The following is a 19,343-nucleotide window of genomic DNA, read 5'->3' as shown; positions in this document are numbered from 1 at the left end:
CACGCAGTCAATCAATCAGTCTCTGTTTTTGATAGACCTCCTCGGCTCAGATGTTCTCCTGATACCAGGAGTAATTTTACGCTAAGATTTCTCCGATCCGCTTAATTCTATATGTCAGCCGCATGTAAGCAAGCGATTACAAGCGATCTCAAGCAAGCAGGCATGCCTTCAGACACACAGCATCGATATCACAAGCAGTCAATCAATCAGTCCTTGTTTTTGATCGACCTCCTCGGCTCAGATGTTCTCCTGATACCAGGAGTAATTTTACGCTAAGATTTCTCCGATCCGCTTAATTCTATACGTCGGTAGCATGTAAGCAAGCGATTACAAGCGATCGCAAGCAAGCAGGCATGCCTTCAGAGACACAGCATCGATATCACAAGCAGTCAATCAATCAGTCTCTGTTTTTGATCGACCTCCTCGGCTCAGATGTTCTCCTGATACCAGGAGTAATTTTACGCTAAGATTTCTCCGATCCGCTTAAGTCTATACGTCAGTAGCATGTAAGCAAGCGATTACAAGCGATCGCAAGCAAGCAGGCATGCCTTCAGAGACACAGCATCGATATCACAAGCAGTCAATCAATCAGTCCTTGTTTTTGATCGACCTCCTCGGCTCAGATGTTCTCCTGATACCAGGAGTAATTTTACGCTAAGATTTCTCCGATCCGCTTAAGTCTATACGTCAGTAGCATGTAAGCAAGCGATTACAAGCGATCGCAAGCAAGCAGGCATGCCTTCAGAGACACAGCATCGATATCACAAGCAGTCAATCAATCAGTCCTTGTTTTTGATCGACCTCCTCGGCTCAGATGTTCTCCTGATACCAGGAGTAATTTTACGCTGAAATTCCTCCGATCCGCTTAATTCTATATGTCAGTAGCATGTAAGCAAGCGATTACAAGCGATCGCAAGCAAGCAGGCATGCCTTCAGACACACAGCATCGATATCACAAGCAGTCAATCAATCAGTCTCTGTTTTTGATCGACCTCCTCGGCTCAGATGTTCTCCTGATACCAGGAGTAATTTTACGCTAAGATTTCTCCGATCCGCTTAATTCTATATGTCAGCCGCATGTAAGCAAGCGATTACAAGCGATCTCAAGCAAGCAGGCATGCCTTCAGACACACAGCATCGATATCACAAGCAGTCAATCAATCAGTCCTTGTTTTTGATCGACCTCCTCGGCTCAGATGTTCTCCTGATACCAGGAGTAATTTTACGCTAAGATTTCTCCGATCCGCTTAATTCTATACGTCGGTAGCATGTAAGCAAGCGATTACAAGCGATCGCAAGCAAGCAGGCATGCCTTCAGAGACACAGCATCGATATCACAAGCAGTCAATCAATCAGTCTCTGTTTTTGATCGACCTCCTCGGCTCAGATGTTCTCCTGATACCAGGAGTAATTTTACGCTAAGATTTCTCCGATCCGCTTAAGTCTATACGTCAGTAGCATGTAAGCAAGCGATTACAAGCGATCGCAAGCAAGCAGGCATGCCTTCAGAGACACAGCATCGATATCACAAGCAGTCAATCAATCAGTCCTTGTTTTTGATCGACCTCCTCGGCTCAGATGTTCTCCTGATACCAGGAGTAATTTTACGCTGAAATTCCTCCGATCCGCTTAATTCTATATGTCAGTAGCATGTAAGCAAGCGATTACAAGCGATCGCCAGCAAGCAGGCATGCCTTTAGAGACACAGCATCGATATCACACGCAGTCAATCAATCAGTCTCTGTTTTTGATCGACCTCCTCGGCTCAGATGTTCTCCTGATACCAGGAGTAATTTTACGCTAAGATTTCTCCGATCCGCTTAATTCTATATGTCAGTAGCATGTAAGCAAGCGATTACAAGCGATCGTAAGCAAGCAGGCATGCCTTCAGACACACAGCATCGATATCACACGCAGTCAATCAATCAGTCTCTGTTTTTGATCGACCTCCTCGGCTCAGATGTTCTCCTGATACCAGGAGTAATTTTACGCTAAGATTTCTCCGATCCGCTTAATTCTATATGTCAGCCGCATGTAAGCAAGCGATTACAAGCGATCTCAAGCAAGCAGGCATGCCTTCAGACACACAGCATCGATATCACAAGCAGTCAATCAATCAGTCCTCGTTTTTGATCGACCTCCTCGGCTCAGATGTTCTCCTGATACCAGGAGTAATTTTACGCTGAAATTCCTCCGATCCGCTCAATTCTATATGTCAGTAGCATGTAAGCAAGCGATTACAAGCGATCGCAAGCAAGCAGGCATGCCTTCAGACACACAGCATCGATATCACACGCAGTCAATCAATCAGTCTCTGTTTTTGATAGACCTCCTCGGCTCAGATGTTCTCCTGATACCAGGAGTAATTTTACGCTAAGATTTCTCCGATCCGCTTAATTCTATATGTCAGCCGCATGTAAGCAAGCGATTACAAGCGATCTCAAGCAAGCAGGCATGCCTTCAGACACACAGCATCGATATCACAAGCAGTCAATCAATCAGTCCTTGTTTTTGATCGACCTCCTCGGCTCAGATGTTCTCCTGATACCAGGAGTAATTTTACGCTAAGATTTCTCCGATCCGCTTAATTCTATACGTCGGTAGCATGTAAGCAAGCGATTACAAGCGATCGCAAGCAAGCAGGCATGCCTTCAGAGACACAGCATCGATATCACAAGCAGTCAATCAATCAGTCTCTGTTTTTGATCGACCTCCTCGGCTCAGATGTTCTCCTGATACCAGGAGTAATTTTACGCTAAGATTTCTCCGATCCGCTTAAGTCTATACGTCAGTAGCATGTAAGCAAGCGATTACAAGCGATCGCAAGCAAGCAGGCATGCCTTCAGAGACACAGCATCGATATCACAAGCAGTCAATCAATCAGTCCTTGTTTTTGATCGACCTCCTCGGCTCAGATGTTCTCCTGATACCAGGAGTAATTTTACGCTGAAATTCCTCCGATCCGCTTAATTCTATATGTCAGTAGCATGTAAGCAAGCGATTACAAGCGATCGCAAGCAAGCAGGCATGCCTTCAGACACACAGCATCGATATCACAAGCAGTCAATCAATCAGTCTCTGTTTTTGATCGACCTCCTCGGCTCAGATGTTCTCCTGATACCAGGAGTAATTTTACGCTAAGATTTCTCCGATCCGCTTAGTTCTATATGTCAGCCGCATGTAAGCAAGCGATTACAAGCGATCTCAAGCAAGCAGGCATGCCTTCAGACACACAGCATCGATATCACAAGCAGTCAATCAATCAGTCCTTGTTTTTGATCGACCTCCTCGGCTCAGATGTTCTCCTGATACCAGGAGTAATTTTACGCTAAGATTTCTCCGATCCGCTTAATTCTATACGTCGGTAGCATGTAAGCAAGCGATTACAAGCGATCGCAAGCAAGCAGGCATGCCTTCAGAGACACAGCATCGATATCACAAGCAGTCAATCAATCAGTCTCTGTTTTTGATCGACCTCCTCGGCTCAGATGTTCTCCTGATACCAGGAGTAATTTTACGCTAAGATTTCTCCGATCCGCTTAAGTCTATACGTCAGTAGCATGTAAGCAAGCGATTACAAGCGATCGCAAGCAAGCAGGCATGCCTTCAGAGACACAGCATCGATATCACAAGCAGTCAATCAATCAGTCCTTGTTTTTGATCGACCTCCTCGGCTCAGATGTTCTCCTGATACCAGGAGTAATTTTACGCTGAAATTCCTCCGATCCGCTTAATTCTATATGTCAGTAGCATGTAAGCAAGCGATTACAAGCGATCGCAAGCAAGCAGGCATGCCTTCAGAGACACAGCATCGATATCACAAGCAGTCAATCAATCAGTCCTTGTTTTTGATCGACCTCCTCGGCTCAGATGTTCTCCTGATACCAGGAGTAATTTTACGCTGAAATTCCTCCGATCCGCTTAATTCTATATGTCAGTAGCATGTAAGCAAGCGATTACAAGCGATCGCAAGCAAGCAGGCATGCCTTCAGACACACAGCATCGATATCACAAGCAGTCAATCAATCAGTCTCTGTTTTTGATCGACCTCCTCGGCTCAGATGTTCTCCTGATACCAGGAGTAATTTTACGCTAAGATTTCTCCGATCCGCTTAATTCTATATGTCAGCCGCATGTAAGCAAGCGATTACAAGCGATCTCAAGCAAGCAGGCATGCCTTCAGACACACAGCATCGATATCACAAGCAGTCAATCAATCAGTCCTTGTTTTTGATCGACCTCCTCGGCTCAGATGTTCTCCTGATACCAGGAGTAATTTTACGCTAAGATTTCTCCGATCCGCTTAATTCTATACGTCGGTAGCATGTAAGCAAGCGATTACAAGCGATCGCAAGCAAGCAGGCATGCCTTCAGAGACACAGCATCGATATCACAAGCAGTCAATCAATCAGTCTCTGTTTTTGATCGACCTCCTCGGCTCAGATGTTCTCCTGATACCAGGAGTAATTTTACGCTAAGATTTCTCCGATCCGCTTAAGTCTATACGTCAGTAGCATGTAAGCAAGCGATTACAAGCGATCGCAAGCAAGCAGGCATGCCTTCAGAGACACAGCATCGATATCACAAGCAGTCAATCAATCAGTCCTTGTTTTTGATCGACCTCCTCGGCTCAGATGTTCTCCTGATACCAGGAGTAATTTTACGCTGAAATTCCTCCGATCCGCTTAATTCTATATGTCAGTAGCATGTAAGCAAGCGATTACAAGCGATCGCCAGCAAGCAGGCATGCCTTTAGAGACACAGCATCGATATCACACGCAGTCAATCAATCAGTCTCTGTTTTTGATCGACCTCCTCGGCTCAGATGTTCTCCTGATACCAGGAGTAATTTTACGCTAAGATTTCTCCGATCCGCTTAATTCTATATGTCAGTAGCATGTAAGCAAGCGATTACAAGCGATCGCAAGCAAGCAGGCATGCCTTCAGACACACAGCATCGATATCACACGCAGTCAATCAATCAGTCTCTGATTTTGATCGACCTCCTCGGCTCAGATGTTCTCCTGATACCAGGAGTAATTTTACGCTAAGATTTCTCCGATCCGCTTAATTCTATATGTCAGCCGCATGTAAGCAAGCGATTACAAGCGATCTCAAGCAAGCAGGCATGCCTTCAGACACACAGCATCGATATCACAAGCAGTCAATCAATCAGTCCTTGTTTTTGATCGACCTCCTCGGCTCAGATGTTCTCCTGATACCAGGAGTAATTTTACGCTAAGATTTCTCCGATCCGCTTAATTCTATACGTCGGTAGCATGTAAGCAAGCGATTACAAGCGATCGCAAGCAAGCAGGCATGCCTTCAGAGACACAGCATCGATATCACAAGCAGTCAATCAATCAGTCTCTGTTTTTGATCGACCTCCTCGGCTCAGATGTTCTCCTGATACCAGGAGTAATTTTACGCTAAGATTTCTCCGATCCGCTTAAGTCTATACGTCAGTAGCATGTAAGCAAGCGATTACAAGCGATCGCAAGCAAGCAGGCATGCCTTCAGACACAGCATCGATATCACAAGCAGTCAATCAATCAGTCCTTGTTTTTGATCGACCTCCTCGGCTCAGATGTTCTCCTGATACCAGGAGTAATTTTACGCTGAAATTCCTCCGATCCGCTTAATTCTATATGTCAGTAGCATGTAAGCAAGCGATTACAAGCGATCGCAAGCAAGCAGGCATGCCTTCAGAGACACAGCATCGATATCACAAGCAGTCAATCAATCAGTCTCTGTTTTTGATCGACCTCCTCGGCTCAGATGTTCTCCTGATACCAGGAGTAATTTTACGCTAAGATTTGTCCGATCCGCTTAAGTCTATACGTCAGTAGCATGTGAGCAAGCGATTACAAGCGATCTCAAGCAAGCAGGCATGCCTTCAGAGACACAGCATCGATATCACAAGCAGTCAATCAATCAGTCTCTGTTTTTGATCGACCTCCTCGGCTCAGATGTTCTCCTGATACCAGGAGTAATTTTACGCTGAAATTTCTCCGATGCGCTTAATTCTATATGTCAGTAGCATGTAAGCAAGCGATTACAAGCGATCTCAAGCAAGCGGGTATGCCTTCAGACACACAGCATCGATATCACAAGCAGTCAATCAATCAGTCCTCGTTTTTGATCGACCTCCTCGGCTCAGATGTTCTCCTGATACCAGGAGTAATTTTACGCAAAAATTTCTCCGATTCGCTTAATTCTATATGTCAGGAGCATGTAAGCAAGCGATTACAAGCGATCGGAAGCAAGCAGGCATGCCTTCAGAGACACAGCATCGATATCACAAGCAGTCCATCAATCAGTCCTTGTTTTTGATCGACCTCCTAGGCTCAGATGTTCTCCTGATACCAGGAGTAATTTTGTGCTGAAATTTCTCCGATTTTCTTAATTCTATATGTCAGGAGCATGTAAGCAAGCGATTACAAGCGATCGCAAGCAACCAGGCATGCCCTCAGACACGGAGCATCGATATCATAGTTGATTTCGGCGACCCGTCTTGACTTACGGAACCCTCAACAATGCAAAAAAGATATTCTGATCAACGTAGGTCCATCAGCTAAGGAAATGAAGGATTTTTCGGCTGTTGCTCTGGATTCCGGAATGCGTCCAACGATAATACTTGCAAATTCACGGCGATATAGTACATCGGAGAAATAATATCACCATCATTTCCTAACAGACAAATTTCGGTTGGAAAAATGGTGATCAGGAGCGAAAAACTTTTTGCATCTGATCTGATTCAAATGACCCCTTTGAGACGCATTGTACCCCAAGAAATATAGGAAAGTTTTTCTTTCATTATTTATTCCAATCCAGACCACATGGAGTAGTAAAAATACAATATACATAGGTATAATATGTCGTTTCCCGCAGATGCATACTGCACCTGCGCGCAAGCCGGAACTCAAAGTATACTCAAAAATTACAAAAATAAGTATTTTATATAACATTTTTTACATTCTGCCTAAGGTATTTATATTGCACATTTCTCTTCTCATAATAGTCAGACGTCTTATCTAATGTGTAGATATTTTCACTTTTTGTCTATCACTGTAATACTGTTTTGCAGCTTATCGTCTTTTGCCTTCCACTTCCATACTATTTGGCAATTTTTCGGCTGTCACTTCTGATCTGTCCGTTGCCCGCAGCGACTCCAGAGCCGACCCAGGCTAGCCTCACTCGCGACGGCTTTTTCCTCATTGGTTGGCTAGTCTCATTTTTTACTGAAGAGCGCCGTAACTTTACACTTGAAAACTTTAATATTCCTAAGTCGGTGAATTAATGAGATTATAAAAAATGAAGGCGGCACCGGAGTCTAAGGATATACTGGTACGCTTTTTCCACTGTTTATTTCTTTGAACAATTCATTTATCAATCTACAACTTGTCAGTCATAACCTTAAGTTTGTTTTGATTTCTGGTTCTACTTAGATCGATGAAATAAATATAAATAAAAGTTTTAATTGACAACATTAATGAAATTTTAACTGCAATCATTGTGTACCCTAACTGTAACTCTACACAATGAACTACTCATTCAAATTACTACAATTCGGAGTCATCAACTTTAATGATACATGTGTAGTAATTAACATCTATTACTGTAGCATATTCAGTTGTCATGTTGAATCTTTTGCAGGAATTTCAATTTAAACAATCCACTCATCAGAAAATATCAGACGGATTCAGCTCAATCCCCGTAGCCTGTAGCCTAGTTGCGATAGATGGGAAACGTGGATTGATTTATACGGCTTGCGACCAGAAAATCACGGCCCTGAAAAGTGGCGACAATCCAGACAAGGAGTGGAAAAAAGAATTTGTTCTGCCAGCAAAAGTTACTCGCATTGCATTTAATTGCGATTGTTCATTTTTAGCTATCGTTTTTGATTCTCCTACAGCTTACATTTATAATGCTGCTTCAGTTGTACAACAGGTATATTTAAAATCTAAAAATAATGTCATTTTCTCCACATTATTCAAATATGAATTGAGAATACATTGTATCTGAGGTTGCAATAATAATCTATCTATTTCACATACTTACAGCAATTGGAGCTCCTACGAGAGATCAAATTATCGTCCTCATATAATGTCCACGTTTTGGATCTTCGATGGAACCCTTGCATCCCTGGGATGCTGTGTACAGTAACAAGTGATCACGCTATAGGCAGTTTTAATATAACATCTGACAAAAATTCAGCAGTCCTAACAATATTGGAAAAATTAGAAAAGTTAGATGTGCTCTGTGTGGCTTGGAGTCCGAAGGGAAAACAATTAGTAGTGGGAAGCAAGAATGGAAGTTTACTACAGCTCAAACCAGATTTGAAGGCAGCCAGAATCATTGCAGGTCCTGATCCCAGCATCGGGAGTGTCATTGCTCTTTTATGGATCAGCAGTTACCAATTTTGCGCTGCCTATTTAAATCCACAAGACTTACAAATTAATGTCCTCATTATCGATGCCCCCAAAGGTGAATCTAAGAGCATCTTCACTTGTTACGAAGATATAACTTATAGCTTGCCTGATGTTGAAGGAAAAGAAGGCAATCCGCCACGTTACTATTTTGAACATATTGCGGAATGGGGATTAATTATTGCTGCCAGTAGTACCAGCAGTGAAATTGCTGTGCTTGGCTCGCCAGATAATGGAACAACATGGCAGCAATGGCAGTTAGTTGACAGTGGAAGAGCTCAGCTACCCCTCGTGCGAACTAATGAAACCTTTCCTGTTGGCCTGGCAGTAGATAGAACATCTGTAAACAAGCTGCCGTGGGGTGGAGAGGGTTCAACGCTCCCTTACCCTGTACCCCTACTTCACATATTTGGAACTTCAGGGCAGCTCTGTAGTTTCCATATGGTAAATTTAATGCCAGGAATTCCGCCAGTCTGCTCTCCTCCAACTGAAACTCTTCCATCGTTTAGTGAAATACGCCCGAATCTTGCTCCTACTGAAATATCATTTAATTTGGATGGCAGAGTCACCAGTACTCCACGACCTAAACAAATTGAGCCAATCATGGATCGACCAACATCAGCTGTAACCACAAACATATCACTGAAGGCCTCGGAAATTTCTGTTCCACAATCGAAAACTGAATTGTTTGTAAGAAACTGCCCTATTGAGAAGATCGAAGTATCATCGAAAGTGGACACATCACTAATACCCAGCAAGGAAATAAAAGAGACTGAGAAAGTCAGCATCGACAGTAATTTATGTGTTTGGACATATGTGGAAGTATGCAGTGAGTTTGAAAAAGAACTGAGTAGTCGTAGGGAAATACAGTCCGTTGATATCGGCTCACCAGACGAACGTACACAACTTATTGATAAATCTGAAAATATAGAACGCTTCTTAACAGATTTACAGGAAACAACTGCTAGTTTGACCAGTGACATGAATTACTTGAAAGCTTTGTTGTTACAGACTTTTGCCTGGCTGGAAGAAACGAAATCCAAATGTTCTTCTAATGCATCGAGTAATCCCCAAAATCGAGGAAATAATAATAAGTTGAAAGAATTGCAAAATCTTGTCTATTATATTCAGTCTCAATTGGAGCAAGCTGCTAGAGCTCTAGATTACGAATGGTTCGAGCATATGAATAAAGAAAAAAATAAAATGAAGGTACCGAGACTTGAGTTTGTTCATCAAATCATGCTTCAGCATTCACAATATATTGCCAAGGTGGAAAATTTGATTCAAGCTCAGGTTAAGAAATGGAAAAGTCTTACACGTAGAGATATTACTTCCTCATTAAATAAATCCTTGGCCGATATGTCTCTGGCTTCATCTGTGAATAACAAAGCTCCGAGTGGTGCTATAGAGCACAAATGTAGAGCAATAGCACAGCGAAATTGTAGCTTCAGCTGTAAGAAACAACGCACTTTGAGGAATTTGTTGAATCAAACCACGATAAAGGTAATCAAAACTGCAACCCCTTCAGCAATTCAGGATCGCTTGGAGGCAACAATATCTTCTCTGGCAATGCAAAGTCCACCTAAAGAAGTACAGCGACGTAAAAATAACTTAATGGAAAAGCTGATGCGGGAAGAAGCACTACCTGCACCTCCACCTATCCCAGCTGCAAAAAGCCCCTTAGCATCTTTGGATCAAATTGTCGCCAACATTGGATCTGTTGGAATTCAGCCCAACCTCAATATACAGAATAAAGCGCCAGCCTTGATCACCACATCTGCTTCCACCCCACCAATCAAAACATCGCAAGTTGGAGTACAACCTAATAACACACAGAACAAGTCTACAGCATCCATTTCTCTTCCATCGATCAAAGTACCACAAGTGGATGGCAAAGCACGAATTGCTGCTGCATTAGTAGCATCGCAAACCCCAATAACACCACAGTCTGTACAAAGCAAGCCAACTTCAGTTGCACTATTCGGCACACCTGCTACACCTCAAAAACCCATAAGTGGCATCCCCAGTGGAATGAAATCTGTGACAATATCAGAAGTTTCTCCATTTACTTCTTCTACTTCTAGATCATCAGTATTGCCATTGTTGCCTCCTGCACTGATGCCAACTACAGTCGCAGCTATTAATAAGCCTTTACCAAAAATTGACTCTCCTCCATTCAATTCTGTTATTGCTAAAACTGAGGCACAATCAATACTTCCAACATCTACCCCAACAATCACTCCAATAGTAGTTTCCACTTCTATACAAACCATCCCACAATCCACTGTTAGTTTTATGTCAACAGTTCAAACACAAGCTAGCCAAACGCCGACTTATCCTATCACACTAAAAACCTCATCTAGTCCAGTCACAACACAAAGAGCATTAACGACTACAACTTCGATAAATGTATCAACGTCACTGATAGAGAGTTTTTCTTTTGCATCTAAATCTGCAAGTAATACTCCTTTTTCATTCGCCTCAAAACCAGTAGCCAGCCCAACATCGAGCGCAGCTCAGTCGTTAGATCTGTCAGCTATGGGCTTGGGTCTACAAACTTCTTCCAATACTTCGATCAAAAATGTGACACCAACAACAACAATGGCAACTGGTGGCTTTTTTGGATCTGCTGGGACGTCGTCTCCTGGATCAATATTTGGTGGAACTTCAACTATCTTGAAAGATAAGCCAGCAAATCCAATTTTTGGCAATCCTCCTGGGTCTTCACTGTTTGGCGGGGTCTCAGCGGGTAGTAACATAGTGTCTTCATTTGGTGAAAGTGTAACACCTGGCACACCAAAGCTACCAGTTTTTGGTAGTAGCTCCACTGGCCTAACTACATCTATTTTTGGTGGATCTGCTGCCAATCCACTGAAGTCTGTTTCTGGTGAAACATCGGCTGTATCCACAGCTACATCAGGATTTGAGAATTCCGCTAATTTAACTTCAGCTTCAGTTTTTGGTGATATTTCTACCACTTCCAACGCTCCATCAATATTTGGGGGTAATTCTACTCAATTTTCAAGTGCACCTGCTTTGGGAGGAACTACCAGTTCACCAGCATCAATTTTCGGCAAAGCTACTACCAATCCCATTAAACCACCAATATTTGCTGGTGACTCTGTCACTTCTCCGACATCCTCCATTTTTGGGAGACCTCCTGATGCTGAATCATTCACGTTTGGTGCTATTCCAGCTAGTTCTCCACCACTACCAGCTTTCGGAAGTGGTCTCACAATTTCCACGAGTCCATCAATGTTTGGTGGAGCTATTTCTAATCCCCAAACTGCATCAGTTTTTGGTGGTACATCATCAAATCCTCCTACCTCATCAGTCTTTGGTACAGTTACACCCTCAAATCAATCAACATTCGGAGGGGCACCTGTAATCCCTACTCCTACTACTAACATCGGGTCAACTTCACCTACACTGACTGCTACCGCACCAGCATTTAGCCAAACAGCAACTTTTGGTGCCAAGCCAGCATTTGGATCCACTTTTGGAACATCAAAACCTATATTTGGCGGTGGATTTGCAAATACTGCATTTTCAGGCGCTACACAACCTACAAGTAAGCACTTGCTAGTTACTTTGTGAATATTTGTAAGAGATATTTTATTAGCGAGCAATTTCTTTCAAGTAAAAATATGTGTTTCAGCTGCTTTCGGTGTTTTTGGTACGCCATCCCCATTAGGAGCTAACTCCAGTAGTATCGGCAGCAGTTCAATGCAGAAAGTATTTGGTGAAAGCAGTGGAAGTAGTACTTTTGAAAATCTTGCCACTCAGGAAGGCGGGTTAACTTTTGGCAATCTAGCTCAGAAGCAACAAGAACCAGCAGCCCCACCGCCCTTTTCAGGGTGAGCAAATTATCTTTAAAATATTTCATACATTTCTGACAAAGATATCAATAGAAAAATCAACATCTTTTACTCACCGAAGTGTTTTGATTTGTACCAAGAAGAGTATCGTATATAAAATGCTGATGTCTTGAAACTTCTTTGATAACATTGAGGCATAATTGAGAGTAGATACCTTAGAATATAATTAACTTGGGTCGCATAGTCTGATGAAATTTAAGCAATTAACTTTGTATTGTCTTAGATCAAAATTAAACAATAATCGAAGAATTCTATGATCTGAATATTGTACACATAATTTTATAAATCCATTAGTTTTATCAATTGGTTGCTTTTCCAGAGGAAGCTCCTTCCAGAGTTGGAGGTAATGAAATCTACTGTGACCACATCAAGATTCATCAAGACTATCCCAGTAGAAGTCAATCCGATAAGTCTCTTTTTATAATATGTATGAAAGTCATGTAGTAAAATATTTGTATGACATTGTTGCAAATTGAGACTATATTTTTAATCACTATATATATAAGATTTTGTATTAAGTTTAGTGTCAGATGTTATGAAATCATTATTATGGTCTTTAAATAATAATCATGCTTTTCTGTGCAAAGCATATATGTTTATTGACTGTCCAAAATATCGTATTCATTCAGATACCTCTTTTGATTGGCTTGGGAGAGACAGAAACCTTGACAGGTTTGCACAAGTCAATGACACATGGATCGTCAAGTGGAGGATGCGTGCAAATAGGCGATGAAGGAACAAGAAGCGATAATGAAACCTCCACGTTACAAGCTTCCATCCAAACTTGATGCGAAAGTAGTACAGTAGTCCTAAGCCTGTAGTCACTTTGATTAGTGGTTTGAGAACGTAAGTCAGATTGTCGTGGTAGTAGTAATTGTATCTGTTGATCAGGGTGGCGTAGTTTAATACGTAACATTCCCGGATCTCGAAGATTTAGAATCTTTGCTGACAAAGGAATGCCTAATAGCAAACCACCCGTAAATTTCAAGGCAGCATCTGCATCTCCTCTCGGCTCTTCGATAATAGCACGGCAAACACGAGTCATTGTAGATGGTCTCGGTAACCTTTCCTCTCCTTGTGCAGGAGGTGTTAGCAACAGGGGTATCAAGAGGCGAGTTAAAGTTCCAGGTTTCGCCTCTCCAAGAGAAGGTAATTGAAGAACCAAAGCCCTAGAGAATGGTGGTAATTTTCTAGAATCAGGTGGAAGAGCATCAGCCTGTGAAAGGAAGTGACGAGCCAGTGGTAACGCACTTCCGGTTGCACCACGTGTCACACGTATCAATTCTACTGCCAGTGCTTTCAAATGCATATCATTGGCCAAAGAAATTTCTTCTGCACCCAAGCCTGTGAACAATCTTTGCAGCCTGAAAATATTTAGAGATTATTCAGTGAAGCTCATTTCTATTTGTGAAAACTAATGAAATAATTACAAGATCCCAAAACTTATTATGACTATGGCATTTATCAACCAATATGAAAGTAATATTTACTTTTGGGCATGCTGTAGTAACACAGCAACATTGTTGGTTGCGCTTGACCCAGAAATAGTTGGCGACGAACTTGTTGGAGGAGATGAAAGCTCTTGAATAATCGACCTAAGTAGAAGAAGGCACCGTATGTAAAGAGCAGTGAATCGCGCTGCTCCTTCCATTCCAGAATCCATCTCTGCCAATCGATCTAATTCAACACCTGCTACTTCCAACAATTGCGTGTGAACTCTACCGTATGGCCTCGCTCTTTCCACTCCAACGACCATTCTTTCCAAAAACTCCCGACCTCTTCGATCTCTGGATTCATCATCCTCAATGTTATCTTTTCCAAGACTGGGAAATGGTGTAGGATTAGGTCTTAACCGAGGTACGAGATGAGGCATAGTGTCTCTGAGGTAATGGTAATGCTTTGCAGCATGCTCTGTGAAGAGTGCCGGCATACTTGGACAGTGTAACGCTGCATTGAATATCAGCACCAATACACTGGCATCTATTTGTACCACATAAGGATATCTTACCATAAATCATATATCATTTCTCTGTTAATGAGAAGAATCATTGAAAACTTTCAAATAACACGTTTTTCCAGAAATCTTGACTGAAACTTATTGATAGTCAAATATTAAATTTTCTTCACGACCAACTGTGTTCAATTTTAATCTATAAAATTTTTCACATAATTAGTACAACAAAGGATACAAGAAGGTTCATCGACATCAGGTTCAGGTGTATCGAAGAATGGATGCCGACCGAGCAGCTGAGGCACAAGGGGGAGAGTAAGGTATGGATGAGAAGCTCCGAGAGATGCTAAACAAGCTCGAATACTTTCTTTGTCTTGTGGATATCGGGCCAGATTATCCAATAATCTATTTACACACATATGAAGACAGTTGCGAGTGGCCAATCTACTTGTAGCCAAAGTGGCATGAAGCCCCTCTCTTACTTCCCCGGAAAAATCTTCCAAAGCTCCAAGTATAGTTTCCAACTGATCTTCCCTAAGAGTGACACTGGCAGACATTTTACGCAATGATTCGATTGCTCTCAATCGCACATCCTGAATTTCATCATTGAACATGTCCACCATAAAATCAAGTGAAGTGCGCGCGATGTTGGGTTGCTCGAGAGACAGAGAGCACAAGGCTTCAACAGCAGCTGTACGTACCTGTAAAAAATTATTTTCGGAAATAGAGAATATTTACCGAGTACATTGAATCTTATACTTACTTCCAAAAATTCATCTTCCAGTCCATGAATAAATGCTCCACAAGAACCGCTCCTTTCTTCAACTTCTGGCCCTTCGTCCCCGCCTCTCTTTTGCTTTTTATCCAATGCTTGCTCCACAAATCTGCGTGAAACACCTTTCATCATTCCCAATAAAGACATTGCTGCAGCTCTAACTCGAGGTGACAGGTCACCCATCAGACCACAGATTTTTGAGAATGCACAATCTATCATCCGCAATTCTTCGCCATCTCCTACCATGATGCTATAAATAAAAGAACAGTTTTCAATTAGAAAAGAAACTGATAAATGCTGCATACAAAATTTTGTATAATCACGGTATTGCATGTCGCACGACTAGTTAAGAAATAATATTAATATCCCTTACTTATCAGGATATTCTACACCTAACAGCCATATTAGTTTCAATACAGCTCGGCGTACAATCTCATAATCGTCACGAAGGGCGTCGCATGTTCCTGAAAATAGACTAGCTGGTAAACGACATCCCCTTCGCGAATGTAATTCTGCCATAGTCTCGAATGCTTGGGCCCTAACTCGCGGATCTTGCGAATGAGCATAGTTTCCAACAAATTTCAACATCTCATCTGAAGTATTAGCAGTCAGAAATCGTCCAATTATAGATAAGCACCGTGTCTGTACGCCATGCCATGTGTCTGGTAAGTGATCGCGAGCTGCTTGTAGTGCCACACTTCTAGACAACAATAAAAACATAACAATGTTAAGACATTTGATAAATTTAATTTAGACAAAAAATCCCATTTATAAGTACCCCCTCCCCATTTTAAGATTGCAATCACAGTTTCATTTATGATTAAATACCTGTGAAAACTCCCCAATTTTAACAAAGTAGCCAAGCCTTGACTTTTGACTCTGTGAGACTCTTCGTTTTTTAATAAATTTGCTGTTTCTTCCACGATGTCAGCTTTGTCTACTGGGTCTTCAGCAACTCCCCCTAACTCTGCTAGCACCCAAAGAATCTTTGCACGGACGGCTGCTTCCGGTTCATTAGCAAACCGTTCGGCAAGTCGCTTTGCCGCCAATGAAACATCTTCTGATTGCACTTGTGCGAGAGAATCAGATATTCGCAAAAGCAGCTGTAATGCATCATTCCCAGCTTTGCATTTATCAAGTAGTTCTATGTAAGCTAACGCAGAACTACTATCACCACTTGCACCACTGTTCTTATTGCTCACCGATGTAGAGCGACGAAGTGTACGAATTTTTTTCACTGGTGGTTCGTTCAATACCTGTAAAAATAAAATGGGTATGAATATGTACGTCATCATTAGAAATTAGAAACCGGAATAATAAGAAATATATTTTTCAATTTAGTTCTGAATATTCTTTTGCTTAGCATGTACGCGTAACCCCAACCTCCAAAGTACGAACAGGGTTACACGTAATTTGAACGATCTGAAGTACTATGGATCGCACCTGACTTTGGCTGAATTCCGCCAGTACTCGTTTCTTCATTAATGCAGCCATTATTTCTACTAATCCAGTAGAAATTGTAAACTTTTATATGCCCATCTTATGAATAGCGATGCTGCATTCAGAATCCAGAGTGTGATTGTTTTGCTTAAGTTCACTAGTTGAGTGCAGGTGTCGCATGCGCCAAAAATCCACCACCCGCGAAAATCTAAGGCTCCTTTCGGAACAGTTTGTATCCACACAAAAGTTAATGCGTTGACTGAAGAATTAATGTCAACATATAATCAGTCAAAAACACTTTCTAAAAAAAAATTATGGGAGCACCTAACAACGATACTGATGTTATCGAATAATGATACCTGTGCTGGCAGTCGGGTCCGCAGCAGCAATTTTCCGTTTCATTATATTGTTAAATGACGATCCGTCAGCCCTATTCTGAGTGATCAGATGCTAACGGACTAGCCAATTTATATTATTTGAAACGGAGGTAATTCGGAAACGATAAATTTCTGATTCACGGTTAGGCATAGAACGCGAGTGTGTATCCAGTGACTGCGCGATTAATAACGTTTCATACCTGAAATACTCCTGCGCAGATGCACCAGTGGATACCAGCATTGCATTGCAGTTGGTATGGTTGCAGTACACAGGAGTATAGATACAACACTACCATCTTTGGATGTACGATTTGCAAAGAACATTAATATGTTTGATTGATTAATTTACTTTAACTTAGATTAAATACTGTTTTTATTTAGATTATTATACACATATGCTAAATTGTATACTGCACATAATAATTAATATAACTACTCAATCATCTTATAACAACTACTCATTGCATCATTGACTACTCTTTCTGACTGAGCGTATACTGTGCTTAATTTCAAGAGCCAGTTTGTACCCTAGCTCAGGTCTGCGGTCTCTTCCCTCGACCATAGCTCTGACTTGACTTGAATTGACAATCACGCCATTGTTACCGATCACCGTTGATTTTGTTTTTTCAATATCAACTAGATCCACACCACGGCTACAATCGTCAATCAAAATAGTACGGAAACCGCTTGCTAGAGCATCAACGGCGGTTGCTCCAACGCACACATCGTACGCTAATCCGCATATGTAAATGTCGGTAGCGCCTTTGTTCTGCAGTTGGGAAAAGAGTGTCGTCTCCGTCAGCTTTCTGTTGTCCCAAAATACGGAGTACGAGTCCACGTCAGGATTTGTACCCTTGTATATTTTAACGGCATTACTCACGACCACCAGATCCTTGTGGAGCTCCGCACCCCAAGAATCTTGGACGCAATGCCGGGGCCACAGTCTTTGCTTCTGGGGAGGTGGACCAGTTAGCGTAACCGTGTCATAAACCTTCGCATCCTCCTTTGACACGCTGCTGGATGCGTCTACATCCCTGGGAAATTAAAAGAAAAAAAAAAATGCCAATCAAGATGCGCTTTGCAACGAGGCTAGTATAAATCTCACCGTAGATGAAGATTATCGACGAAAGATACGTGATCCACGGGATGCCAATCAAGGGAATAAAATACCGCATCGAAAGGTACTGTTTTCAAAAGTTGATTGATCGGTTCAATCACTTCGGAACCGTCCTGCTGAGCCGCACATTTCGTAATGTTGAGGGACCCAGATATGAAATCATTCTGAACATCAACAATTAGAAATGCGCTTCGAGGTCTTGTACACACTTTGATCCAGCGATTCCAACAAACCTGGAAGAATAATTGACTATGTTTTCTCCATTTTAAATTGAAAATACACAAGTGTATCTCATGTCAATTTATTTGTAATTCTGATCTCATTATACTTCAATATTGATAAACTGTTTTTTATTATATCGACATGCCAATTCAATTGACAATTTTTTTCATTGCAGTGAATTAATGAATTCATTCAAAATTCAAGTGCGCGTTTTTTTGCGATTATTGGAACACTCGGTACATTCAATATGAAATGATTGCCATCGAAGGGTTCTCGTCCTCCTTGCTTAGGTATAATTTAAAACATTTCTTTAGCATTGAGCAGTTGTGAGTCGGTTGTGGACAAAATTGACGTATTTTAACGTAGCCCTATTGCCAGGGATGTAAAACAAATGTTAATTTTTAATAAACTGGTTGCGAATGAATATAACTCGCATAAGCCAAATGGAACGGAAAGCGCGCAGTAAGAAATTAAATTAGTATTGCAGTTCAGGATTGTCGTCTATATAAGTGCTCTTCGAATTCCTCTCGTTTCAGGAATAATTGGCCGGAGACGGAACAAATAATTGTCCTCCGATCGTGATCACTTGCGATCGTGCACGCGCGCACACAACACACATACATATTGCACACCTCGAACTCCCCTCTGTCGATGAGCCCGTCCCCATTCGTGTCGAACACAGCGTAGATCTCATTCAATTGATTTTCCTCCAGACCGTAGATCTTCCCTCGATCGTTACGAAAGAGCGCACGGCAAATAAGCTCGAATTCAGAAAGGGATAGAAATCCGTCCTCATCTTTGTCAAAAGCAGTAAAACACGCGTCCATCACTTTTATCTTGCGTTCTTCGTTTCCAGGTCGTTTGTTTAATCGATACTGCGAGGACTTGGATTCCGCATTACTCCCCATACCTGCATGCACGATTTTCATCCATTATATCTATCAGCCGGTGCAAATTAAGCAATATTCTAACGTAGTATGTATCTTACGAGAACATTATTATGTATGTCTATCATAGCTGTAGGTATTCGTTGTTGGACTATCATAAAATTTTCGATTCGAAAAAAGAAAAACTGCTGTAAATGCGAATGCTCGATGTATCAATTCATTTTTGATGTGAACATTATGACGAAATATTTATGCAGTACCGTATGT

General features: G+C 41.7%; 3 protein-coding genes across 3 annotated transcripts; 1 reads left to right on the top strand and 2 right to left on the bottom strand.

The window, feature by feature from the left end:
- The first annotated feature begins 7,224 nt into the window (after window positions 1-7,224).
- Window positions 7,225-12,761, top strand: LOC124407305 (nuclear pore complex protein Nup214-like). Its single transcript, XM_046883326.1, has 5 exons — window positions 7,225-7,347; window positions 7,657-7,950; window positions 8,064-12,000; window positions 12,088-12,286; window positions 12,627-12,761. Exons 1-5 carry the CDS (start codon window positions 7,315-7,317, stop codon window positions 12,652-12,654), a joined length of 4,491 nt encoding a protein of 1,496 aa, XP_046739282.1. The 5' UTR covers window positions 7,225-7,314; the 3' UTR covers window positions 12,655-12,761.
- A 124-nt stretch (window positions 12,762-12,885) lies between these two features.
- On the bottom strand, window positions 12,886-16,586 carry LOC124407306 (integrator complex subunit 4). Its single transcript, XM_046883327.1, has 7 exons — window positions 16,477-16,586; window positions 15,862-16,289; window positions 15,407-15,733; window positions 15,022-15,283; window positions 14,497-14,959; window positions 13,798-14,287; window positions 12,886-13,671 (listed from the first exon to the last, which is right to left on the bottom strand). The coding sequence occupies exons 1-7, from the start codon at window positions 16,525-16,527 to the stop codon at window positions 12,933-12,935; spliced, it is 2,760 nt and encodes a 919-aa protein (XP_046739283.1). The 5' UTR covers window positions 16,528-16,586; the 3' UTR covers window positions 12,886-12,932.
- A 619-nt stretch (window positions 16,587-17,205) lies between these two features.
- Window positions 17,206-19,218, bottom strand: LOC124407309. The gene is made up of 3 exons (XM_046883332.1): window positions 18,822-19,218; window positions 17,956-18,200; window positions 17,206-17,884 (listed from the first exon to the last, which is right to left on the bottom strand). The coding sequence occupies exons 1-3, from the start codon at window positions 19,116-19,118 to the stop codon at window positions 17,317-17,319; spliced, it is 1,110 nt and encodes a 369-aa protein (XP_046739288.1). The 5' UTR covers window positions 19,119-19,218; the 3' UTR covers window positions 17,206-17,316.
- Between the last annotated feature and the right edge of the window lie 125 nt (window positions 19,219-19,343).

The sequence above is a fragment of the Diprion similis genome, chromosome 6 (assembly GCF_021155765.1).
Source record: "Diprion similis isolate iyDipSimi1 chromosome 6, iyDipSimi1.1, whole genome shotgun sequence".
NCBI classification, from domain to species: domain Eukaryota; kingdom Metazoa; phylum Arthropoda; class Insecta; order Hymenoptera; family Diprionidae; genus Diprion; species Diprion similis.
Note: the sequence above shows the minus strand (reverse complement) of the source record. Positions and strands in the feature narration are given on the sequence as shown.

What these genes read in the sequence shown, in the direction of transcription:
- LOC124407305 (XM_046883326.1), top strand. Translation starts at nt 7,315, where the DNA reads ATGAAGGCGGCACCGGAGTCTAAGGATATACTG. An exon ending in CGGAGTCTAAGGATATACTG is followed by an intron (nt 7,348 to 7,656) that starts GTACGCTTTTTC and finishes AATCTTTTGCAG; the next exon opens with GAATTTCAATTTAAACAATC. An exon ending in AGGCGCTACACAACCTACAA is followed by an intron (nt 12,001 to 12,087) that starts GTAAGCACTTGC and finishes TATGTGTTTCAG; the next exon opens with CTGCTTTCGGTGTTTTTGGT.
- LOC124407309 (XM_046883332.1), bottom strand. Translation starts at nt 19,118, where the DNA reads ATGAAAATCGTGCATGCAGGTATGGGGAGTAATGCGGAATCCAAGTCC. An exon ending in TCGACAGAGGGGAGTTCGAG is followed by an intron (nt 18,201 to 18,821) that starts GTGTGCAATATG and finishes TTATTCTTCCAG; the next exon opens with GTTTGTTGGAATCGCTGGAT. An exon ending in GTCGATAATCTTCATCTACG is followed by an intron (nt 17,885 to 17,955) that starts GTGAGATTTATA and finishes TTAATTTCCCAG; the next exon opens with GGATGTAGACGCATCCAGCA.
- LOC124407306 (XM_046883327.1), bottom strand. Translation starts at nt 16,527, where the DNA reads ATGGCTGCATTAATGAAGAAACGAGTACTGGCGGAATTCAGCCAAAGT. An exon ending in CGGAATTCAGCCAAAGTCAG is followed by an intron (nt 16,290 to 16,476) that starts GTGCGATCCATA and finishes TTATTTTTACAG; the next exon opens with GTATTGAACGAACCACCAGT. An exon ending in TTACTACAGCATGCCCAAAA is followed by an intron (nt 13,672 to 13,797) that starts GTAAATATTACT and finishes AAATATTTTCAG; the next exon opens with GCTGCAAAGATTGTTCACAG.